At 47.5% G+C, this 19,419-nt stretch overlaps 1 protein-coding gene and 1 non-coding gene across 2 annotated transcripts; one reads left to right on the top strand and one right to left on the bottom strand.

Moving 5' to 3' along the window:
- Positions 1-17,303: 17,303 nt before the first annotated feature.
- Positions 17,304-17,389, top strand: TRNAY-GUA (transfer RNA tyrosine (anticodon GUA)). The gene is given in 2 exon segments: positions 17,304-17,340; positions 17,354-17,389. It is a non-coding gene; the product is annotated as a tRNA-Tyr (tRNA).
- Positions 17,390-17,540: 151 nt separating this feature from the next.
- Positions 17,541-18,307, bottom strand: LOC123058588 (dynein light chain LC6, flagellar outer arm). The gene is made up of 2 exons (XM_044481296.1): positions 18,053-18,307; positions 17,541-17,933 (listed from the first exon to the last, which is right to left on the bottom strand). The coding sequence occupies exons 1-2, from the start codon at positions 18,188-18,190 to the stop codon at positions 17,772-17,774; spliced, it is 300 nt and encodes a 99-aa protein (XP_044337231.1). The 5' UTR covers positions 18,191-18,307; the 3' UTR covers positions 17,541-17,771.
- Positions 18,308-19,419: the final 1,112 nt, after the last annotated feature.

Genomic DNA, 19,419 nt, shown 5'->3' with positions numbered 1-19,419 from the left:
GGCTCGAATCCGTCGAAGATCAAGTCTCCGCGGATATCGGCTGTGTAGTTTAAGCTTCCAAACCTGACCTGGTGGCCAGGGGCGTAACTTTCGATCTACTCCAGATGGCCAAGCGAGTTGGCCCATAGTGCGAAGCCGCCGAACACAAAGATCTGTCCGGGGAGAAAAGTCTCACCCTGGACTACATCGCTATCGATGATTGTAGGAGCTATCAAGCCTAACAGTGACGACATAGAGGAACTCTCAATGAAAGTACCAATGTCGGTGTCAAAACCAGTGGATCTCGGGTAGGGGGTCCTGAACTGTGCGTCTAGGCGGATGGTAATAGGAGGCAGGGGACACGATGTTTTACCCAGGTTCAGGCCCTCTTGATGGAGGTAAAACCCTATGTCCCGCTTGATTTATTCTTAATGATATGAGTATTACAAGAGTTGATCTACGACGAGATCGGAGAGGCTAAACCCTAGAAGCTAGCCTATGGTATGATTGTATGTTGTCCTACGGACTAAAGCCCTCCGGTTTATATAGACACCGGAAAGGGCTAGGGTTACACAAGGTCGGTTCCAAAGGAGGAGATATACATATCTGTATTGCCTAGCTTGCCTTCCATGCCAAGTAGAGTCCCATCCGGACACGAGACGAAGTCTTCAATCTTGTATCTTCATAGTCTAACAGTCCAACCAAAGGATATAGTCCGGCTGTCCGGAGACCCCCTAATCCAGGATTCCCTCAATCGCAACCCCAAACTTTAAGAAACGACGGCTTTGGTTTCTTGCCAAACCATAGTTCATACGGTGTCATCTCAACGGATTTAGATGGTGCCCTATTTAACGTGAATGCAGCTATCTCTAATGCATAACCCCAAAATGATAGTGGTAAATCGGTAAGAGACATCATAGATTGCACTATATCCAATAAAGTACGGTTATGACGTTCGGACACACCATTATGCTATCGTGTTCCACGTGGCATGAATTTGTGAAACTATTCCACATTGTTTAAGTTGAAGACCAAACTCGTAACTCAAATATTCGTCTCCATGATCAGATCGTAGAAACTTTATTTTCTTGTTATGATGATTTTCCACTTCACTCTGAAATACTTTGAACTTTTGAAATGTTTCAGACTTATGTTTCATCAAGTAGATATACCCATATCTGCTCAAATCATCTGTGAAGGTCAGAAAATAACGATACCCGTTCCGAGCCTCAACACTCATCGGAGCGCATACATTAGTATGTATTATTTCCAATAAGTCAGTTGCTCGCTCCATTGTTCCGGAGAACGGAGTCTTAGTCATCTTGCCCATGAGGCATGGTTCACATGCATCAAGTGATTCATAATCAAGTGATTCCAAAAGCCCATGAGCATGGAGTTTCTTCATGCGCTTTACACCAATATGACCTAAACGGCAGTGCCACAAATAAGTTGCACTATCATTATTAACTTTGCATATTTTGGCTTCAATATTATGAATATGTGTATCACTACGATCGAGATTCAATAAACCATTTATATTGAGTGTATGACCATAGAAGGTTTTATTCATGTAAATAGAGAAACAAATATTCTTTGACTTAAATGAATAACTGTATTGCAATAAACATGATCCAGTCATATTCATGCTCAACGCAAACACCAAATAACATTTATTTTAGGTTCAACACTAATCTCGAAGGTAAAGGGAGTGTGCGATGGTGATCTTATCAACCTTGGAATCACTTCCAACACACCTCATCACCTTGCCCTTAACTAGTCTCTGTTTATTTTTCAACTCCTGATTCGAGTTACTACTCTTAGCAACTGAACCAGTATCAAATACCAAGGGGTTGCTATAAACACTAGTAAAGTACACATCAATAACATGTATATCCAATATACCTTTGTTCAGTATGCCATCCTTCTTATCCGCCAAGTATCTAGGGTAATTCTACTTCCAGTGACTGTTTCCTTTGCAGTAGAAGCACTCAATTTCAGGCTTGGGTCTAGCTTTAGGCTTCTTCATGGGAGTGGAAACTTGCTTGCCATTCTTCTTAAAGTTCCCTTTCTTCCCCTTGCCCTTTTACTTGAAACTAGTGGTCTTGTTAACCATCAACACTTGATGCTTTTCTTGATTTCTACCTTCGCCGATTTTAGCATCGCGAAGAGCTTGGGAATTGTTTTCGTTATCCCTTGCATATTTTAGTTCATCACGAAGTTCTAGTAACTTGGTGATAGTGACTAGAGAACTTTGTCAATTACTATATTATCTGGAAGATTAACTCCCACTTGATTCAAGCAATTGTAGTACCCAGACAATCTGGGCACATGCTCACTGATTGAGCTATTCTCCTCCATCTTATAGGCAAAGTATTGTTAGAGGTCTCATACCTGTCGACACGAGCATTGTGTGATATACTAGTTTCAACTCTTGGAACATCTTATATGTTCCGTGGCATTCAAAATGTTTTTGAAGTCCCGGTTCTGAGCCGTAAAGCATGGTGCACTAAACTATCAAGTAGGCATCATACCGAGTGTGGGAGTCCTGGATTAGGGGGTCTCCGGACAGCCGGACTATCTCCATTGGCCGGACTGTTAGACTATGAAGATACAAGATTGAAGACTTCGTCTCGTGTCCGGATGGGACTCTACTTGGCGTGGAAGGCAAGCTAGGCAATACGGATATCGATATCTCCTCCTTTGTAACTGACCTTGTGTAACCCTAACCCTCTCCGGTGTCTATATAAACCGGAGGGTTTTAGTCCGTAGGACAACATCAACTACAACATACAATCATACCATAGGCTAGTTTCTAGGGTTTAGCCTCTCTGATCTCGTGGGAGATCTACTCTTATACTACCCATATCATCAATATTAATCAAGCAGGACGTAGGGTTTTACCTCCATCAAGAGGGTCCGAACCTGGGTAAAACATTGTGTCCCCTGCCTCCTGTTACCATCCGCCTTAGACGCACAGTTCGGGACCCCCTACCCGAGATTCGCCGGCTTTGACACCGACATTGGTGCTTTCATTGAGAGTTGCTCTGTGTCGTCGCCGTTAGGCTTGATGGCTCCTACTATCATCGATGGCGATGCAGTCCAGGGTGAGACTTTTCTCCCCGGACAGATCTTCATGTTCGGCGGCTTTGCACTGCGGACCAATTCGCTTGGCCATCTGGAGCAGATTGAAAGTTACGCCTTGGCCACCAGGTCAGGTTTGGAAGCTTAAACTACACGGCCGATATCTGTGGAGACTTGATCTTCAACGGATTCGAGCCTCTGCCTTGTGCTTCGCGTGGTCACGATGAGTATGATGTAGCTCTACCATCGGACAGTGTCCAGGAGATCGTAGAGGCAGCCGCTCCGACCCTCAATTCGGACCCAGTTGTGTCGTCCATGGACGGGTGGATGGACCCCGCCACGGAGGCCTTACCCTTAGCAGCGATCGAGCCAAACATCGACCTTACCTTGCACGAGAGCCATGTTGTTAAACTGTCGGATCCTTCCCCAGCCACGGATTCCGAGCCGCCTGCGCCCGTTCCTATCGAATCCAATTGGGCGCCGATCATGGAGTTTACCTCCGCGGATATTTTTTAGCACTCGCCCTTGGGTGACATACTGAACTCATTAAGGTCTCTCTCCTTGTCAGGAGGATCCTGGCCAAACTATGTCCGGCAGGACTGGGATGCGGACAATGAAGAAATTCGCGGCCCACCCACCACCCACTTAGTAGCCACTGTCGATGACTTAACCGACATGCTCGACTTCGACTCTGAAGACATCGACGGTATCGACGACGATGCGGGAGACAAAGAGGAACCACTGCCCACAAGGCACTGGACAACCACTTCACCACATGACGTATACATGGTGAACACACCAAAAGAAAATGACGACGAGGAACGGAAGGACGCAATGAAGGGTTGTCCCCTCAAGAAGCAGTCAAAGCAGCGGTGTAAGCGCCGCCCCAAATCCCGCCTCGGTAGAAACAACGATCATATATACCCAGCATTAGAGCAGGGGGAACCATTGCCGGACCACGACAACATGGAGGATCAAGCCGAACAACCTGACTCCGTCAAAGATAATAGTCCGGATGACTTCACACCAGACAGACACCCGGAGCAACAGAATACCCGTCAAAGGCTTGTTGCCACCGCGAGGAGTCTAAAAAAGCAGAAGAAAAAACTCAAGGCTGCACAAGACACACTCGGAATCAGATGGAGCAAAGTACTCAACACAGCAGCGAAGTACGGCGGCAATCGCCCCACCAAGAGCTACCCAAAGCGGAAGTTGCTACCTGAATTCGATGAGGAGGCCTTAGATCCCCCGCAACCAAAAATTAAAATGGCCACCTGGCCGGATAGACGACCTCACGGCCAACATAGAGCGGCAAGCAATGCCGCACATAAGCCAATACGCGATCCACGCGAGGGCTCGCATCAAAAGGACGGCGCAACCAGATCCATCTATGGACCACGCAGGCGCGCTCCAGCACACGATGCAACACAACAAACATCCGAACACTACGGCACACCCAGATACAGGGGTGCCGCACACCCCCTATGTTTCACCGACGAGGTGCTGGACCATGAATTTCTAGAGGGATTCAAACCCGTAAACATAGAGGCATACGACGGAACAACAGACCCTGGGGTCTGGATTGAGGACTATATCCTCCATATCCATATGGCTCGAGGAGATGATCTCCACGCCATTAAGTATTTACCCCTCAAACTCAAAGGGCCAGCTCGGCACTGGCTTAAAAGCCTCCCCGAAAGCTCCATTGGAAGCAGGGAAGAGCTCGAAGACGCTTTTCGGGCAAATTTTCAAGGGACTTATGTCCGACCTCCGGACGCGGACGATTTGAGTCATATAACTCAACAGCCCGGAGAGTTAGCCCGAAAGCTTTGGAACAGGTTTCTTACTAAAAAGAACCAAATAGTCGACTGTCCGGACGCTGAAGCCTTGGCAGCTTTTAAGCATAGCGTCCGTGACGAATGGCTTGCCAGACACCTCGGCCAAGAAAAGCCGAGAACAATGGCAGCATTAACAAGCCTCATGACCCGCTTTTGCGCGGGTGAGGATAGCTGGCTAGCCAGATGCAGCACCAGCGACCCCAGTACATCCGAAGTTAGAGATGGAAACGGGAAATCACGGCGCAACAACAATAACAAACGCCGGAATAAAGACGACAGCACGAAGAGCACGGCAGTAAACGCCGGATTCAAAAGCTCTCGGCCAAGTCAGCAAAAGCCGCCCTCTAAAGGCGCCAGAGACGAACTGTCCAGCCTAAACAAAATTCTGGACCAAGTATGTCAGATCCATAGCACCCCCGGTAAACCTGCTAATCATACCCACAGAGAATGTTGGGTCTTCAAGCAGTCCGGCAAGCTCAACGCCGTACACAAGGGGGAGGATACACCAAGCGAAGACGAGGATGAGCCTCTCAAGCAAGACACTGGGGAACAAAAGAAATTTCCACCAGAAGTCAAAACAGTAAACGTGTTACACGTGATCAAGGGGAGAAACAAAGCAGCACTCCCAGAAAAATATGCCCAAGGGCCTATCACCGCGGAATCCTGCCACTGGTCGTCTCAACCGATCACTTTCAACCATCATGATTACTCAGCAAGTATCCGACATGCAGGATGGGCTGCCCTAGTATTAGACCCAATAATTGATGGATACCACTTTACACAAGTCCTGATGGACGGTGGCAGCAGTTTAAACCTGATATACCAGGATACAATCCGCAAAATGGGGATAGACCCAACGAAAATTCGCCTAAGCAATACTACCCTTAAAGGAGTAACGCCAGGCCTAGGGGCTCATTGCACGGGCTCCCTGCTACTAGAGATTATATTCGGCTTCCCCGATAACTTCCGTAGCGAAAATTTAACATTCCACATTGCTCCGTTCCAAAGTGGCTATCAAGCACTACTCGGGCGTGAAGCTTTCGCTCACTTTAATGCAATACCGCATTACGATTCCCTTACGCTTAAGATGCCCGATCCACGTGGCATCATTACAGTAAATGGAAATATTAAGCGATCCCTGCGCGCCGAAGAGAGTGCGACTGCCTTGGTAGCCGCACACTAAAAAGGGCCTCACCAGCTAAAGCATTTGATAGGTCGTCAAGACCACGGACACGGTTAGACGAGTCCGGCGCAGCCGTATGCAACTCACACAGATTTGATAAGCCACACCCCTATCACAAATAAAAGGGGCTCAACGCGCGCAGACAAGTGGCAATTTTTACTCATCTTGAATTATACATGGTTTCTTCAAACCTACCTTTTTGCACGACAACTTTTCACCTAAGTTTCTCTCTTTTACAGATGACCATCGTGCTACACCCGTCCAGGATACGGCACAACGGAGACACAGGCGCAGATGTGCAGCAGGGACCCGCCCCAAGGATTCTTTTTAGATTAAGACCCTGCGTCAACCTTTTTTACTGTCTCTTGTTGATACACATCCCTCGGATTCTCAGTACAATTGAGAAGGATGCTGGCGTCTTGGCATGTGGCCACGTCAGAATAATGCACGTACCTGGACACCAGGGGCTTCTTACAAAGGGCACTATTTAGGCCCGGTTTATACAATAAAGACCGAATACCTTAGGGAGTGTTCGGCGTCGCGAGTTTGGCCTTATATGCATCAGCTCCGAATCATGTCTTTGGTCAAATGTTGGGTTTGCCCGGCTCCTATGTTTTGGTACCTTACGTTCCGCTCTATCGGCTAAGGTAGCACTAGGAGAACTACTGCGATTGTGCCCCGGGTCATCCGGACGAGCACCCGAGTAGAGAAAGCCGAAAACTGACTGTCATGATATAGCGTGAGACTGGTCAACCACTCGATGACCTATCGGAATGTTAGAATTCCTCCGCCTTAACGAAGGGCCGTTTCCCGGCCAGGCATGTACGCACCCCGAATTCGGGAGAGTGCGGAGCCAACAGGGGCTATATAGTAGCCCCACCGTCAAACTCCTATGGCTAAGTGAAAGTGTTAAAGCATTATAGTCCGGTTGCCTCGTTCGCTGCGCTATCACCTCCTTAATAGGACCAAGACGTTGGGTTAAGTGTGAACACGCGTCTTCTACGAACACCTCCGCATTATATGCGTGGGGGATGAAGCCGACGACTGCAATCTTTCAGGTTATACAAATGTATACATAAACGGCCGCACAGGAGGCATTATATTACTTTCAGGCAAAAGTATAAACGCAGCCTTAATAAATTTCATAAAAACATTGTGTTTACAATGGGAATACATGTCACTCAAACATAATATTCTTCGAACACTGGGCCTCTATCAAACGAGCACCCTCGAGAACCTCTTCGAAATAGTGCTCGGCAGCCACTCGGCCTATGGACGAACCCTGCGCCGCAACAGTGGTAGCATCCATCTCCGCCTAGTATGCTTTAACACGGGCGAGGGCCATCCGCGAGCCTTCTATGCACGCCGACCTCTTCATCGCATTGATGCGCGGCACCGCACCAAGGAACTGTTGCACTAAGCTGAAATAGCTGTTCGGCTTCGGCTTTTCCGGTCATAGCTGATCCACGACAGACCTCATGGCGAGTCCGGACAACCTATTTAGTTCGGCTCATTCAGCTAGCTAATCAATCAATGGAATCGGATGCTCTGGAACGTTGAATTGCAACCAGAACAGCTTGTCCACTTCACGATCTGTTTGACCTTGGAAGTATTTGGCCGCATCGGCAGGGCTCGCCACCAAGTCCATATATGTGTCTGCCGAACTCCACAGCCGATCCAGAGTGGCATACCGTGGATCTCCGAACTTTCTTCGCAGCATGAAGGGCTTCCCAGCCGCAATATCCCTAGCTTCACGCAGCTCCTCCTCCTTCGCTCTCATAGCAGAGCGGGTGTCTTTGTTCGCCATTGTGACCTTTTCAAGGTCCACTGCCTTCAATCGGTTCTCTTTTTCAAGGAACTGGCAACGGTTGGTAGTGTCTTTTAATTCTACGGCCATCTTGGCCATATTCTCTTTGCTCTCGCAATGCGCGGCCTTCTCGGCTTTTAACTCCTCAGCCGCCTTCAAAGCAGCCGCATTACTAATCCTTGCTTGTTCTTTGGCTCGGGCAAGTTCTGCCCGCAAGGTTTCCATGGTGGCAGCTCCATCTGCAGTCACAACATATTAAAGATACTGGCATCATGCTGCTCTTACTATGTGGCATTCACCAGAAAATAACACTTACCTTGTGCCTCGTCAAGCCTCTTGTTAACAAGCTCGATGTCGGCATCCGCCGCATCCAGTTGCCGCTTCAGTTCGGCAAATTCATGAGTCCGGCTAGCCACCGGAGCTCCCACTACCTGCATATTAAAGCGGTACGGTTATTGCCTGGGACTACGATCCTCTATTTGCCGCCGTTCTCGGCGACAACCAGAGTCTCAGGGGCTACTATCTACACAGGGCACACCTAAAAATGTGCGGTACCATCACAAATGTACATCATTTTACGTACCTCAAAGCCCGTCAGTAGACTCATAAAGGCATCATGCAACCCGCTTTCGGCAGATGAGATCCTTTCCATCACCGTACCCATCAATGTACGGTGTTCTTCTGAGATGGCCGCTCGCTCCAACAGCTCTCTCAGTACGTCCGACCGCATACCAGACGGTGTCAGACTCTTCTGTTTGCTCTCTTCAAGAGCCAGACGCTGGGGACTTCGGGTGACTATAGGATTATCTTCTAGCCTCACCGGATCCGGAGAGGCCCTCCGGGACGACACTTCAAGGTCGCTCGCTTCTTGAGCAGAGGAGTCCGGGGGAGGCATTTCGCTCTCCATCATCTCCGGAAGAAGATCCCCCGAAGATGAGCTCTGCTGAGAAGGGCTAACATCTGAACTACAATAAATACTTCGGTTATTTTCCTCAGAGGCAAGGTAGTATATCTCCACTATTAAAGTACTTTCTGATTAATTACAGCTCGTTGGAGGGCTGATCCCCGCGCGGACTTTGTGCGGCAAGAGCACCCTCCAAGGCAGGACCCTCTAGCGGAGATTTCTTCTCCCGCTTGCAAACCTTGGTTTCCGGATCTTCAGAGGTAGTCCTCTTCCTTCCCCGGGGTGAGAGAATGTCCGATTCCTCCCCTCGATTATCCTCACTCATGGAGGCGCTCATTCCCTCGGTCAGAATGGGTAGCGATGGAGGTCCGCTTTCACCCTCAGTATTCCCCTCTTCGTCTTCCTTTGAGGGCTCTGGGCAAGGTGCTTGCTCGAGCATCTTTTCCAGTACCGAATTTTCCAAACCCTCAGGAAGGGGGGCCGAACACCGAATCATCTTCGCCTTTGTTATTCAGTCCTGGTCAAAGAGAGATTTCTCAGAATAACGTCGTGGTAAACAAAAGACGGTGTGTTTGGCTGAAGGATTACTTACTTGGTCGGCGATACGGTCGCTGCTCAGGCCCACGTCCTTGGTGGTATCCGGACACTCTATTTGGGGTCCGAAGAATGATTTGTACATCTCCTCGTGCCTCAGGCCGAGGAAATTCTGAATAGTACGCGGCCCTTCTGGGTTGAACTCCCACATGCGGAGGGGCCGACGTTTGCAAGGCTGGACTCGACGAATCAGCATGACTTGCGCCACCATAATCAAACTGAAATCTCCTTCGAAGATATTTTGGATGCGGATTTGCAGTATAGGCACGTCCTTGGCAGGACCCCAGCTCAGCCCTCTGCTAATCCATGACATCAGTTGTGGTGGAGGGCCTGAGCGGAAAGCAGGGGCAGCCACCCACTTGGCACTTCTGGGAGCTGTGATGTAAAACCACTCCTGTTGCCATAATCCGGACACCTCTGGAAAGGAACCTTTGGGCCACGAAGCTCCTGCTATCTTGCTTATTAATGTGCCTCCGCATGCTGCACACTGCCCCTCGACCATCTTCGGCTTCACGTCAAAGGTCTTGAGCCATAGGCCGAAGTGAGGGGTAATGCGGAGGAAGGCCTCACACACGACAATGAATGTCGAGATGTGGAGAAAGGAGTCTGGGGCTAGATCATGGAAATCTAGCCCATAATAAAACATCAACCCCCTAACGAAGGGATCCAGAGTGAGGCCTAGTCCTCGGAGGAAGTGGGAGATGAACACAACGTCTTCGTTGGGTTCAGGAGTAGGGACGACCTGCCCTTGGGCAGGCAGCCGATGTGAAACCTTGATGGTCAGGTATCTGGCCTCCCTCAACTTCTTGATGTCTTCTTCCGTAATGGAGGAGGGCATCCATCGGCCTTGAAGGCTAGATCCGGACATGATTGAAGATCCGGAGCACCTGACCTGGGCTTTGGGTGTTAGAACTCGAGGCGGGGGAAGGATTCGATTGAGAACGGGAGGAAAAAAAGTAAAAGCCTTGTCCCTTTATAAAGAGGGTGAATATCAAGCGTCCTCTCCGTAGCCGTTTGGGACTTGCCTATAATCTAGGAGTCCTAGACACGGTTGGGTTACCCACGCCCGTATTGATGAGAATCCCGTGATAAGGGGACACGATCTTTGCTTTGACAAGACGTGTCGAAAAATTGCCTCGCGTTATGTGCGGGGCTAGTTAAAGGAAATGGTTAGAATAATCATCGGACCATGGCACAATGTCGTGCTGCCAAAACAAGTCAGCAAATTAGATTTGCGGAAATATTATTCTCTCTATGGTGGTATGTGGAACTTATTTTGCAGGGTCATACACTATCCTTATGTTCAAATTCTTCTGTGGTATATTCGGAGGAGGAACCCGCCTTGCAATGTCGAAGACAATACTGCGCGCCGTACTCATCGTCATTGAAGCCTGGTTCAGGGGCTACTATGGGAGTCCTGGATTAGGGGGTCTCCAAACAGCTGGACTATCTCCATTGGCCGAACTGTTAGACTATGAAGATACAAGATTGAAGACTTCGCCTCGTGTCCGGATGGGACTCTACTTGGCGTGGAAGGCAAGCTAGGCAATACGGATATGGATATCTCCTCCTTTGTAACCGACCTTGTGTAACCCTAACCCTCTCCGGTGTCTATATAAACCGGAGGGTTTTAGTCCGTAGGACAACATCAACTACAACATACAATCATACCATAGGCTAGATTCTAGGGTTTAGCCTCTCTGATCTCGTGGTAGATCTACTCTTGTACTACCCATATCATCAATATTAATCAAGCAGGACGTAGGGTTTTATCTCCATCAAGAGGGCCAGAACCTAGGTAAAACATTGTGTCCCCTGTCTCCTACCATCCGCCTTAGACGCACAGTTCGGGACCCCTACCCGAGATCCGCCGGTTTTTACACCGACACCGAGCTTTGCCAAACGTTCATAATGTCTACATCTGCTCCTGCAATAGGTCCGTCACCTAGCGGTGCATCAAGGACATAATTCTTCTGTGCAGCAATGAGGATAATCCTCAGATCATGGACCTAGTCTGCATCATTGCTACTATCATCTTTCAACATAGTTTTTCTCTAGGAACATATCAAAAATAAACGGGGAGCTACATCACGAAATATGGATCTACAACATAGTTATGCAAATACTATCAGGACTAAGTTCATGATAAATTAAAGTTAAATTAATCAAATTACTTAAGAAGTCCCACTTAGATAGACATCTCTCTAATCATCTAAGTGATCACGTGATCCATATCAACCAAACCATGTCCGAACATCACGTGAGATGGAGTAGTTTTCAATGGTGAACATCACTATGTTGATCATATCTACTATATGATTCACGCTCGACCTTTCGGTCTCCAGTGTTCCGAGGCCATATCTGCATATGCTAGGCTCATCAAGTTTAACCTGAGTATTCCGCGTGTGCAAAACTGGCTTGCAACCATTGTATGTGAACGTAGATCTTATCACACCCGATCATCATGTGGTGTCTCGGCACGATGAACTTTCGCAACGGTGCATACTCAGGGAGAACACTTATACCTTGAAATTTAGTGAGAGATCATCTTATAATGCTATCGCCGAACTAAGCAAAATAAGATGCATGAAGGACAAACATCACATGCAATCAAAATATGTGACATGATATGGCCATGATCATCTTGCGTCTTTGATCTCCATCTCCAAAGTACCGTCATGATCTCTATCGTCACCGGTATGACACCATGATCTCCATCATCTTGATCTCTATCAACGTGTCATCACATGGTCGTCTCACCAACTATTGCTCTTGCAACTATTGTTATCGCATAGCGATAAAGTAAAGCAATTATTTGGCGCTTGCATCTTATGAAATAAAGAGACAACCATAAGGCTTCTGCCAGTTGCCGATAACTTCAACAAAAACATGATCATATCATACAACAACAACACATCTTGACCACATCACATCACAACAAGCCCTGCAAAAACAAGTTAGACATCCTCTACATTGTTGTTGCAAGTTTTTACGTAGCTGCTACGGGCTGAGCAAGAACCGTTCTTACCTACGCATAAAAAAGCACAACGTAGTATAGTGATTGCTTTTTGATCTTCAGAAAGAACCCTATTCATTGAATCCGATTCAACTAAAGTTAGAGAAACTGACACCCACTAGCCACCTGTGTGCGAAGCACGTCGGTAGAACCAGTCTCGCGTAAGCGTACGTGTTATGTCGGTCTGGGCCGCTTCATCCAACAATACCGCTGAATTAAGAATCAACTAGTGACGGCAAGCAATGTGTATATACCCACGCCCACAACTCATTTGTGTTCTACTCATGCATATAACATCTACGCATAGACCTGGCTCTGATGCCACTGTTGGGGAACGGATTGCTACCTCTTGAGCACTTGCGTTGGTTTTCCCTTGAAGAGGAAAGGGTGATGCAACATAGTAGCGTAAGTATTTCCCTCAGTTTTTAAGAACCAAGGTATCAATCCAGTAGGTGGCCACGCACGAGTCCCTCGCACCTACACAAACAAATAAATCCTCGCAACCAACGCGATAAGGGGTTGTCAATCCCTACACGGTCACTTATGAGAGTGAGATCTGATAGATATGATAAGATAATAGTTTTGGTATTTTTATGATAAAGATGCAAAGTAAAATAAAATGCAAAGGAAATAACTAAGTATTTGGAAGATTAATATGATGGAAGATAGACCCGGGGGGGCATAGGTTTCACTAGTGGCTTCTCTCGAGAGCATAAGTATTTATGGTGGGTGAACAAATTACTGTTGAGCAATTGACAGAATTGAGCATAGTTATGAGAATATCTAGGTATGATCATGTATATAGGCATCATGTCCGAGACAAGTAGACCGACTCCTGCCTGCATCTACTACTATTTCTCCACACATCGACCGCTATCCAGCATGCATCTAGAGTATTAAGTTCAGAAGAACAGAGTAACGCTTTAAGCAAGATGACATGATGTAGAGGGATAAACTCATGCAATATGATGTAAACCCCATCTCGTTATCCTTGATGCCAACAATACAATACGTGCCTTGCTACCCCTACTGTCACTAGGAAAGGACACCGCAAGTTTGAACCCAAAGCTAAGCACTTCTCCCATTGCAAGAAAGATCAATCTAGTAGGCCAAACCAAACTGATAATTCGAAGAGACTTGCAAAGATAACCAATCATACATAAAAGAATTCAGAGAAGATTCAAATATTGTTCATAGATAAACTTGATCATAAACCCACAATTCATTGGTCTCAACAAACACACCACAAAAGAAGATTACATCGAATAGATCTCCACAAGAGAGGGGGAGAACTTTGTATTGAGATCCAAAAAGAGAGAAGAAGCCATCTAGCTAATAACTATGGGCCCGTAGGTCTGAGGTAAACTACTCACACTTCATCGGAGAGGCTATGGTGTTGATGTAGAAGCTCTCCGTGATCGATGCCCCCTCCGACAGAGCTCCGGAACAAGCCCAAGATGGGATCTCGTGGATACAGAAAGTTACGATGGTGGAATTAGGGTTTTGGCTCTGTATCTGGCAGTTTGGGGGTACGTAGGTATATATAGGAGGAAAGACTACGTCGTTGGAGCAACAGGGGGCCCACGAGGGTGGAGGGCGCGCCCAGGGGGTAGGTGTGCCCCCTACCTCGTGGCCTCCTGGTTGATGTCTTGATGTAGGATCCAAGTCCTATGGATCATGTTCATTTCGAAAATCACGTTCCCAAAGGTTTCATTCCGTTTGGACTCCGTTTGATATTCTTTTTCTGCGAAACCCTGAAATAGGCAAAAAACAACAATTCTGGGTTGGGCCTCCGGTTAATAGGTTAGTCCCAAAAATAATATAAAAGTGTATAATAAAGCCCAATAATGTCCAAAACAGAATATAATATAGCATGGAACAATCAAAAATTATAGATACGTTGGAGACGTATCACGCAGTAATTTCAAGAAAATTCATACGCACACGCAAGATCATGGTGATGCATAGCAATGAGAGGGGAGAGTGTTGTCTACGTACCCTCGTAGACCGTAAGCGGAAGCGTTATGACTACGCGGTTGATGTAGTCGTACGTCTTCACGATCGACGGATCCTAGCACCGAAGGTACGTCACCTCCGCAATCTGCACACGTTCGGCTCGGTGATGTCCCACGAACTCATGATCCAGTAGAGCTTAAGGGAGAGCTTCATCAGCACGATGGCGTGATGACGGTGATGATGATGCTACCGGAACAGGGCTTCGCCTAAGCACTGCTACAATAGGTGGATTATGGTGGAGGAGGGCACCGCACACGCCTGGAAACAATCAACTTGTGTGTTCTAGGGTGCCCCCTGCCCCCGTATATAAAGGAGCAAAGGGGGAGGCCAGCCGGCCTTGGGGCGCGCCAAGGAGAGGGGAAGTCCTCCTCCTAGTAGGAGTAGGACTCCCCTTTTCCTATTCCAACTAGGAAGGGGCAAGGGGGAAGGAAGGAGAGGGAGAGAGGGAGGAAAGAGGGGGCGTCCCCCCCCCCCGGCCCTCCTTGTCCAATTCGGACTCCCAGGGGGGCGCGGCCAGCCCTAGGCCCTCTCCTCTCTCTCCCACAAGGCCCATGTTAGCCCATTAGTTCCCCCGGGGGTTCCAATAACCCCCCGACACTCCGATAAATATCCAATGACCCCCGGAACTCATCCAGCGTCCCGAATATAGTCGTCCAATATATCAATCTTTATGTCTCGACCATTTTGAGACTCCTCATCATGTCCGTGATCACATCCGGGACTCTGAACTATCTTCGGTACATCAAAACACATAAACTCATAATACTGATCGTCACCGAACGTTAAGCGTGTGGACCCTACAGGTTCGAGAACTATGTAGACATGACCGAGACTCACTTCGGGTCAATAACCAATAGCGGAACCTGGATGCTCATATTGGTTCCTACATATTCTACGAATATCTTTATCGGTCAAACCGCATATCAACATACGTTGTTCCCTTTGTCATCGGTATGTTACTTGCCCGAGATTCGATCATCGGTATCTCAATACCTAGTTCAATCTCATTACCGGCAAGTCTCTTTACTCATTCTGTAATGCATCATCCCGCTACTAACTCATTAGTCACAATGCTTGCAAGGCTTATAGTGATGTGCATTACTCAGAGGGCCCAGAGATACCTCTCCGATACTCGGAGTGACAAATCCTAATCTCGATCTATGCCAACTCAACAAACACCATTGGAGACACATGTAGAGCACCTTTATAATCACCCAGTTACGTTGTGACGTTTGGTAGCACACAAAGTGTTCCTCCGGTATTCGGGAGTTGCATGATGTCATAGTCATAGGAACATGTATAAGTTATGGAGAAAGCAATAGCAACAAACTAAATGATCATTGTGCTAAGCTAACGGATGGGTCAAGCCAATCACATCATTCTCTAATGATGTGATCCCGTTAATCAAATGACAACTTATGTCTATGGTTAGGAAACATAACCATCATTGATTCAACGAGCTAGTCAAGTAGAGGCAAACTATTGACACTCTGTTTGTCTATGTATTCACACATGTACTAAGTTTCCGGTTAATACAATTCTAGCATGAATAATAAACATTTATCATGATATAAGGAAATAAATAATAACTTTATTATTGCCTCTAGGGCATATTTCCTTCACTGCCAACCTCCGCATATATCTGCATCACACACCACGTCCTGCCGAGTAGCCGAAACCGAGGATTTGGTAGCTGGCGGTGGCGTCTGTGTGGCCAGCTCATCATCATCGTCGTCATCTTCTTCGCCGTCAGTAAGGGAGCTCCACGAAACAGGTCGCTCCAAGTCAAGACCCGTCACAGTATGGACAGGAGCTGAGGACGGCGCCGCTTCCACAGGAGCGGTGGACAGCGCTTCAGCAGCAGGAGTTGTGGGCGGCGCTTTAGCAGCAGCAGCCGGGGGTGACGGTGGGCCTTCCACATGAGTCAAGAAGGACATAGCAGCACCGGCAAGAGTCGGGAACGGCGTGCCCACATCAGCAGTCGAGGTTGACGGCGTGTCGCTGACAGAAGCAGCGTCAGCAGAGGCCAGGGACGGGAGACACCCAAGCGGCAGCGGAGGCGAGGACCCGGCCTAGGGAAGCCGCGAGCTATGCACCGAGGGAGAGTAATTTCATCAAAGACAGATCTCTTGATCTATTTGGGGCAATGTATTCCCAGCACGATTGGGCAAAAGGACAGTCACAAAAAAGGTGGAGTATGGTTTCTTCGGTCTGGTCATTGCATAGTGCACAGTTAGATTGTAGGAAGAAATCCTTCCTTTTTAGGAAGCTTCTTATACTGATCGACTCTGTCATAGAGGAGTAGATAAAAGAAGATCTTGTGGTTCTGCTAGCAGCTTTCCACAATCCTTGAACCAAAGAATTTCCTTGAGTTGGCCCCATGAGTTGCTTGTACATTTGTTTAACTAAAAACGTTAAAGAAGGAACTTGCATGACTAAAAGCCAGTCATGCTACCCTTTATTTCCGTGACGATCGCTCCATGTGCTCCGCCGTGCCTTGTGAGATATCTTTGATCACACCCTGCCAATCTGAAGCCACACATACTTTGGTAATACCAAGATCATCTGCAAGGGCCCGAGCCTCCCGGCACGCGTAAACAGTTTGCAAAACGATCTTATGTTATGTGACAGAGGGAGTACTTCTTTGCTCAGTGGCCGGTTTATCTGATTGCAGCCTCATTGAAATTCGATGATCGAATTGCCCCAGTGCTAGGTATTGTACTAACCTCGTCATCAATCCCCTCCCATCAAATTGTATGCTGCACTCGGATAAAAGAGGTTTTGGAGCGAGCGAAGCCTTTTTCATGCATAAACCAAGTTTTAATTAATTGGACTCAAATGGTTCTCACCTTAATCTATGTTCGATACGACGCCCTAACATCAATCCGACCTTAGCTCAGTTGGTAGAGCGGAGGACTGTAGTATTTGCAGATCAATCCTTAGGTCACTGGTTCGAATCCGGTAGGTCGGAAATCCTATTTCTGTTGTTGATTTTTTTATTTATATATATTCTTCACCAATTCTTGCAGCTAAAAAGGGAGCGCGTTTATCTCCTTATGTTTTACAGGTGAGTTACGATTAGCCAAAAGCCAACTGATTCCGCAGCAATTCTTCACCAATACTGAAGCATAATTTATCTGTATTCATCTGAATCAAAAGTGGAACATCATGCTAGAAAATCAATTCCACAAATCCAACGCATTCAGAGTTTCAGACCGCAGTCGCGAACTGCGATGCAAAGCTGAAATAAGTTACATTGGCGCATTTGGAGTTGATACTAGTAGTAGCTAGCTGCCGCCCCGTAATCATCGAGTAGTCCACACGGCCGTTAAAACAGGAGAGGGCGCAGCAGATCAGCACGGCAGCGGCTGCTCTTCCGCCATGCCTTTGAAGACGAGGAACCGGAGCGACTCGAGCTTGAAGTATATGAAGCTCCCCTTGCTGTGCGTGAAGTAGCAGCCGAAGCTGCAGCCCACCACGCACTGCCACCCCGGGCCGTGGATCGTGTCGAACTCCTGCAGCGCAGCCGTCCGAATCAGATCCAATCATTCGGCAGCGCTTGCACTGTCCTAGCTTGTTACCTGCAGATTCAGGAGGTGTAGATTTGGGCGGCGGGATTGGGATGGTTGCTCACCTTCTTGATGTGCGCCGCGATGCTCCGGCAGTCGAGGACGTCGAAGCGGTCGAGCGCCCTGGACGCCGCCGAGGTGGCCTGCAGCTGCATCTTGGCCGGCATGTCGGTGTCCTCCACCGTCGCCTTCCCTTCCAGCATCCTGCCCGCTCCTTCCCTTCTCTGCTAGATAGAAGCTCTGCTCGCACACGCCGCACTGTATGATTGGCTCAGCCGCTCAGGAGTCAGGACTAATCTGAGCAGTAGTGGAGATGATGGCACCGCTTTGCCCCTTTTGTAGGCGGACGCCCGGATAGCTACGGATTTCACGCTCGCGCGTCCACGTCAACGTGACGTGCTAACGAGAGCTCGAGAGAAAAAACAACTTGACGTGCTAACGACCACCTCGACCCAGCGGCGAGTTCCCTTCCCGGATAGATAGAACACTTGAGGCACGGCCGCTCCGGCCTCCGGCTGGTTTTGAAAATGGAGATGCTGTTGTTGCCTGCTGAGTTCTTTCTTTTCTCCTTTTGATTGAATTTAAAATGGTTGGCGTTCTGGCTGAGCTTGATCGATACTTTTGTTGGAGGATATATCCACCACCAGATCAGAGGGGTTAATTAGCACTCCACGTAAACGGGAGGCTGAAAAGTCTCCGACCTGATCGGATCTCCGAGTGTATGTATATAAAGAGTATAAGTACGGTCACTAGCTGCGTTTTTACTACTTTCATTAGTATTAAGATATGTGTGGGTTACAGTGAACTTTGTCCAAATCCATCCACGTGGTCCAGTCATATATGTATTCTTGGATCGGAACAAGCAGAAACGGATGGGATAAGCGAAAGCGAGCAGCTCCATGTGAAAGGGGAGAGCTCTTGCTAGTTTGATCCGGAGATAATATATCTTTTCTGGAGCTGTGGCCCAGTTGGAATAGTTTATGCTAATCGGATGCGGCAGGTCTCCTGCGGTCCACCCGTGGTGTACCAACAGTACATGAGCCAAAAAATTTATACTATAAAAAAAACAGTACATGAGCCAAAGGGTAGAACTATCTAATATTCAGAGCCAGTTCTTTTCGCACAGGATTACGTAAAATGCCATTGAGTTCTTTTCTGAGACTGTGGATTGAGTTGTGCACTTAAATGTCTATATTGCGCTTAGATAGAAATTGTTTGAAAATTATTAACACTTTGTTGTTTTGAACCGCTTCTGGTCGAATATGAGCATGAAAGTGATTTACGAATATCATCAAGTGTTACATATTACAAATAGAATGGTTTTAAAGTTTCATTCGCTAAAAAAGGGTTGAACTACAAAGATAGACAGTACCAAAGATTGTAGCAGAAAAAGTGCAGTACCAAAAATTATACCATTGACAATACCACCATC

The sequence above is a fragment of the Triticum aestivum genome, chromosome 3A, assembly GCF_018294505.1.
Source record: "Triticum aestivum cultivar Chinese Spring chromosome 3A, IWGSC CS RefSeq v2.1, whole genome shotgun sequence".
Lineage (NCBI taxonomy): Eukaryota > Viridiplantae > Streptophyta > Magnoliopsida > Poales > Poaceae > Triticum > Triticum aestivum.
The sequence above is the reverse complement of the archived record's forward strand: the minus strand, read 5'-3'. Positions and strand labels throughout refer to the sequence as shown.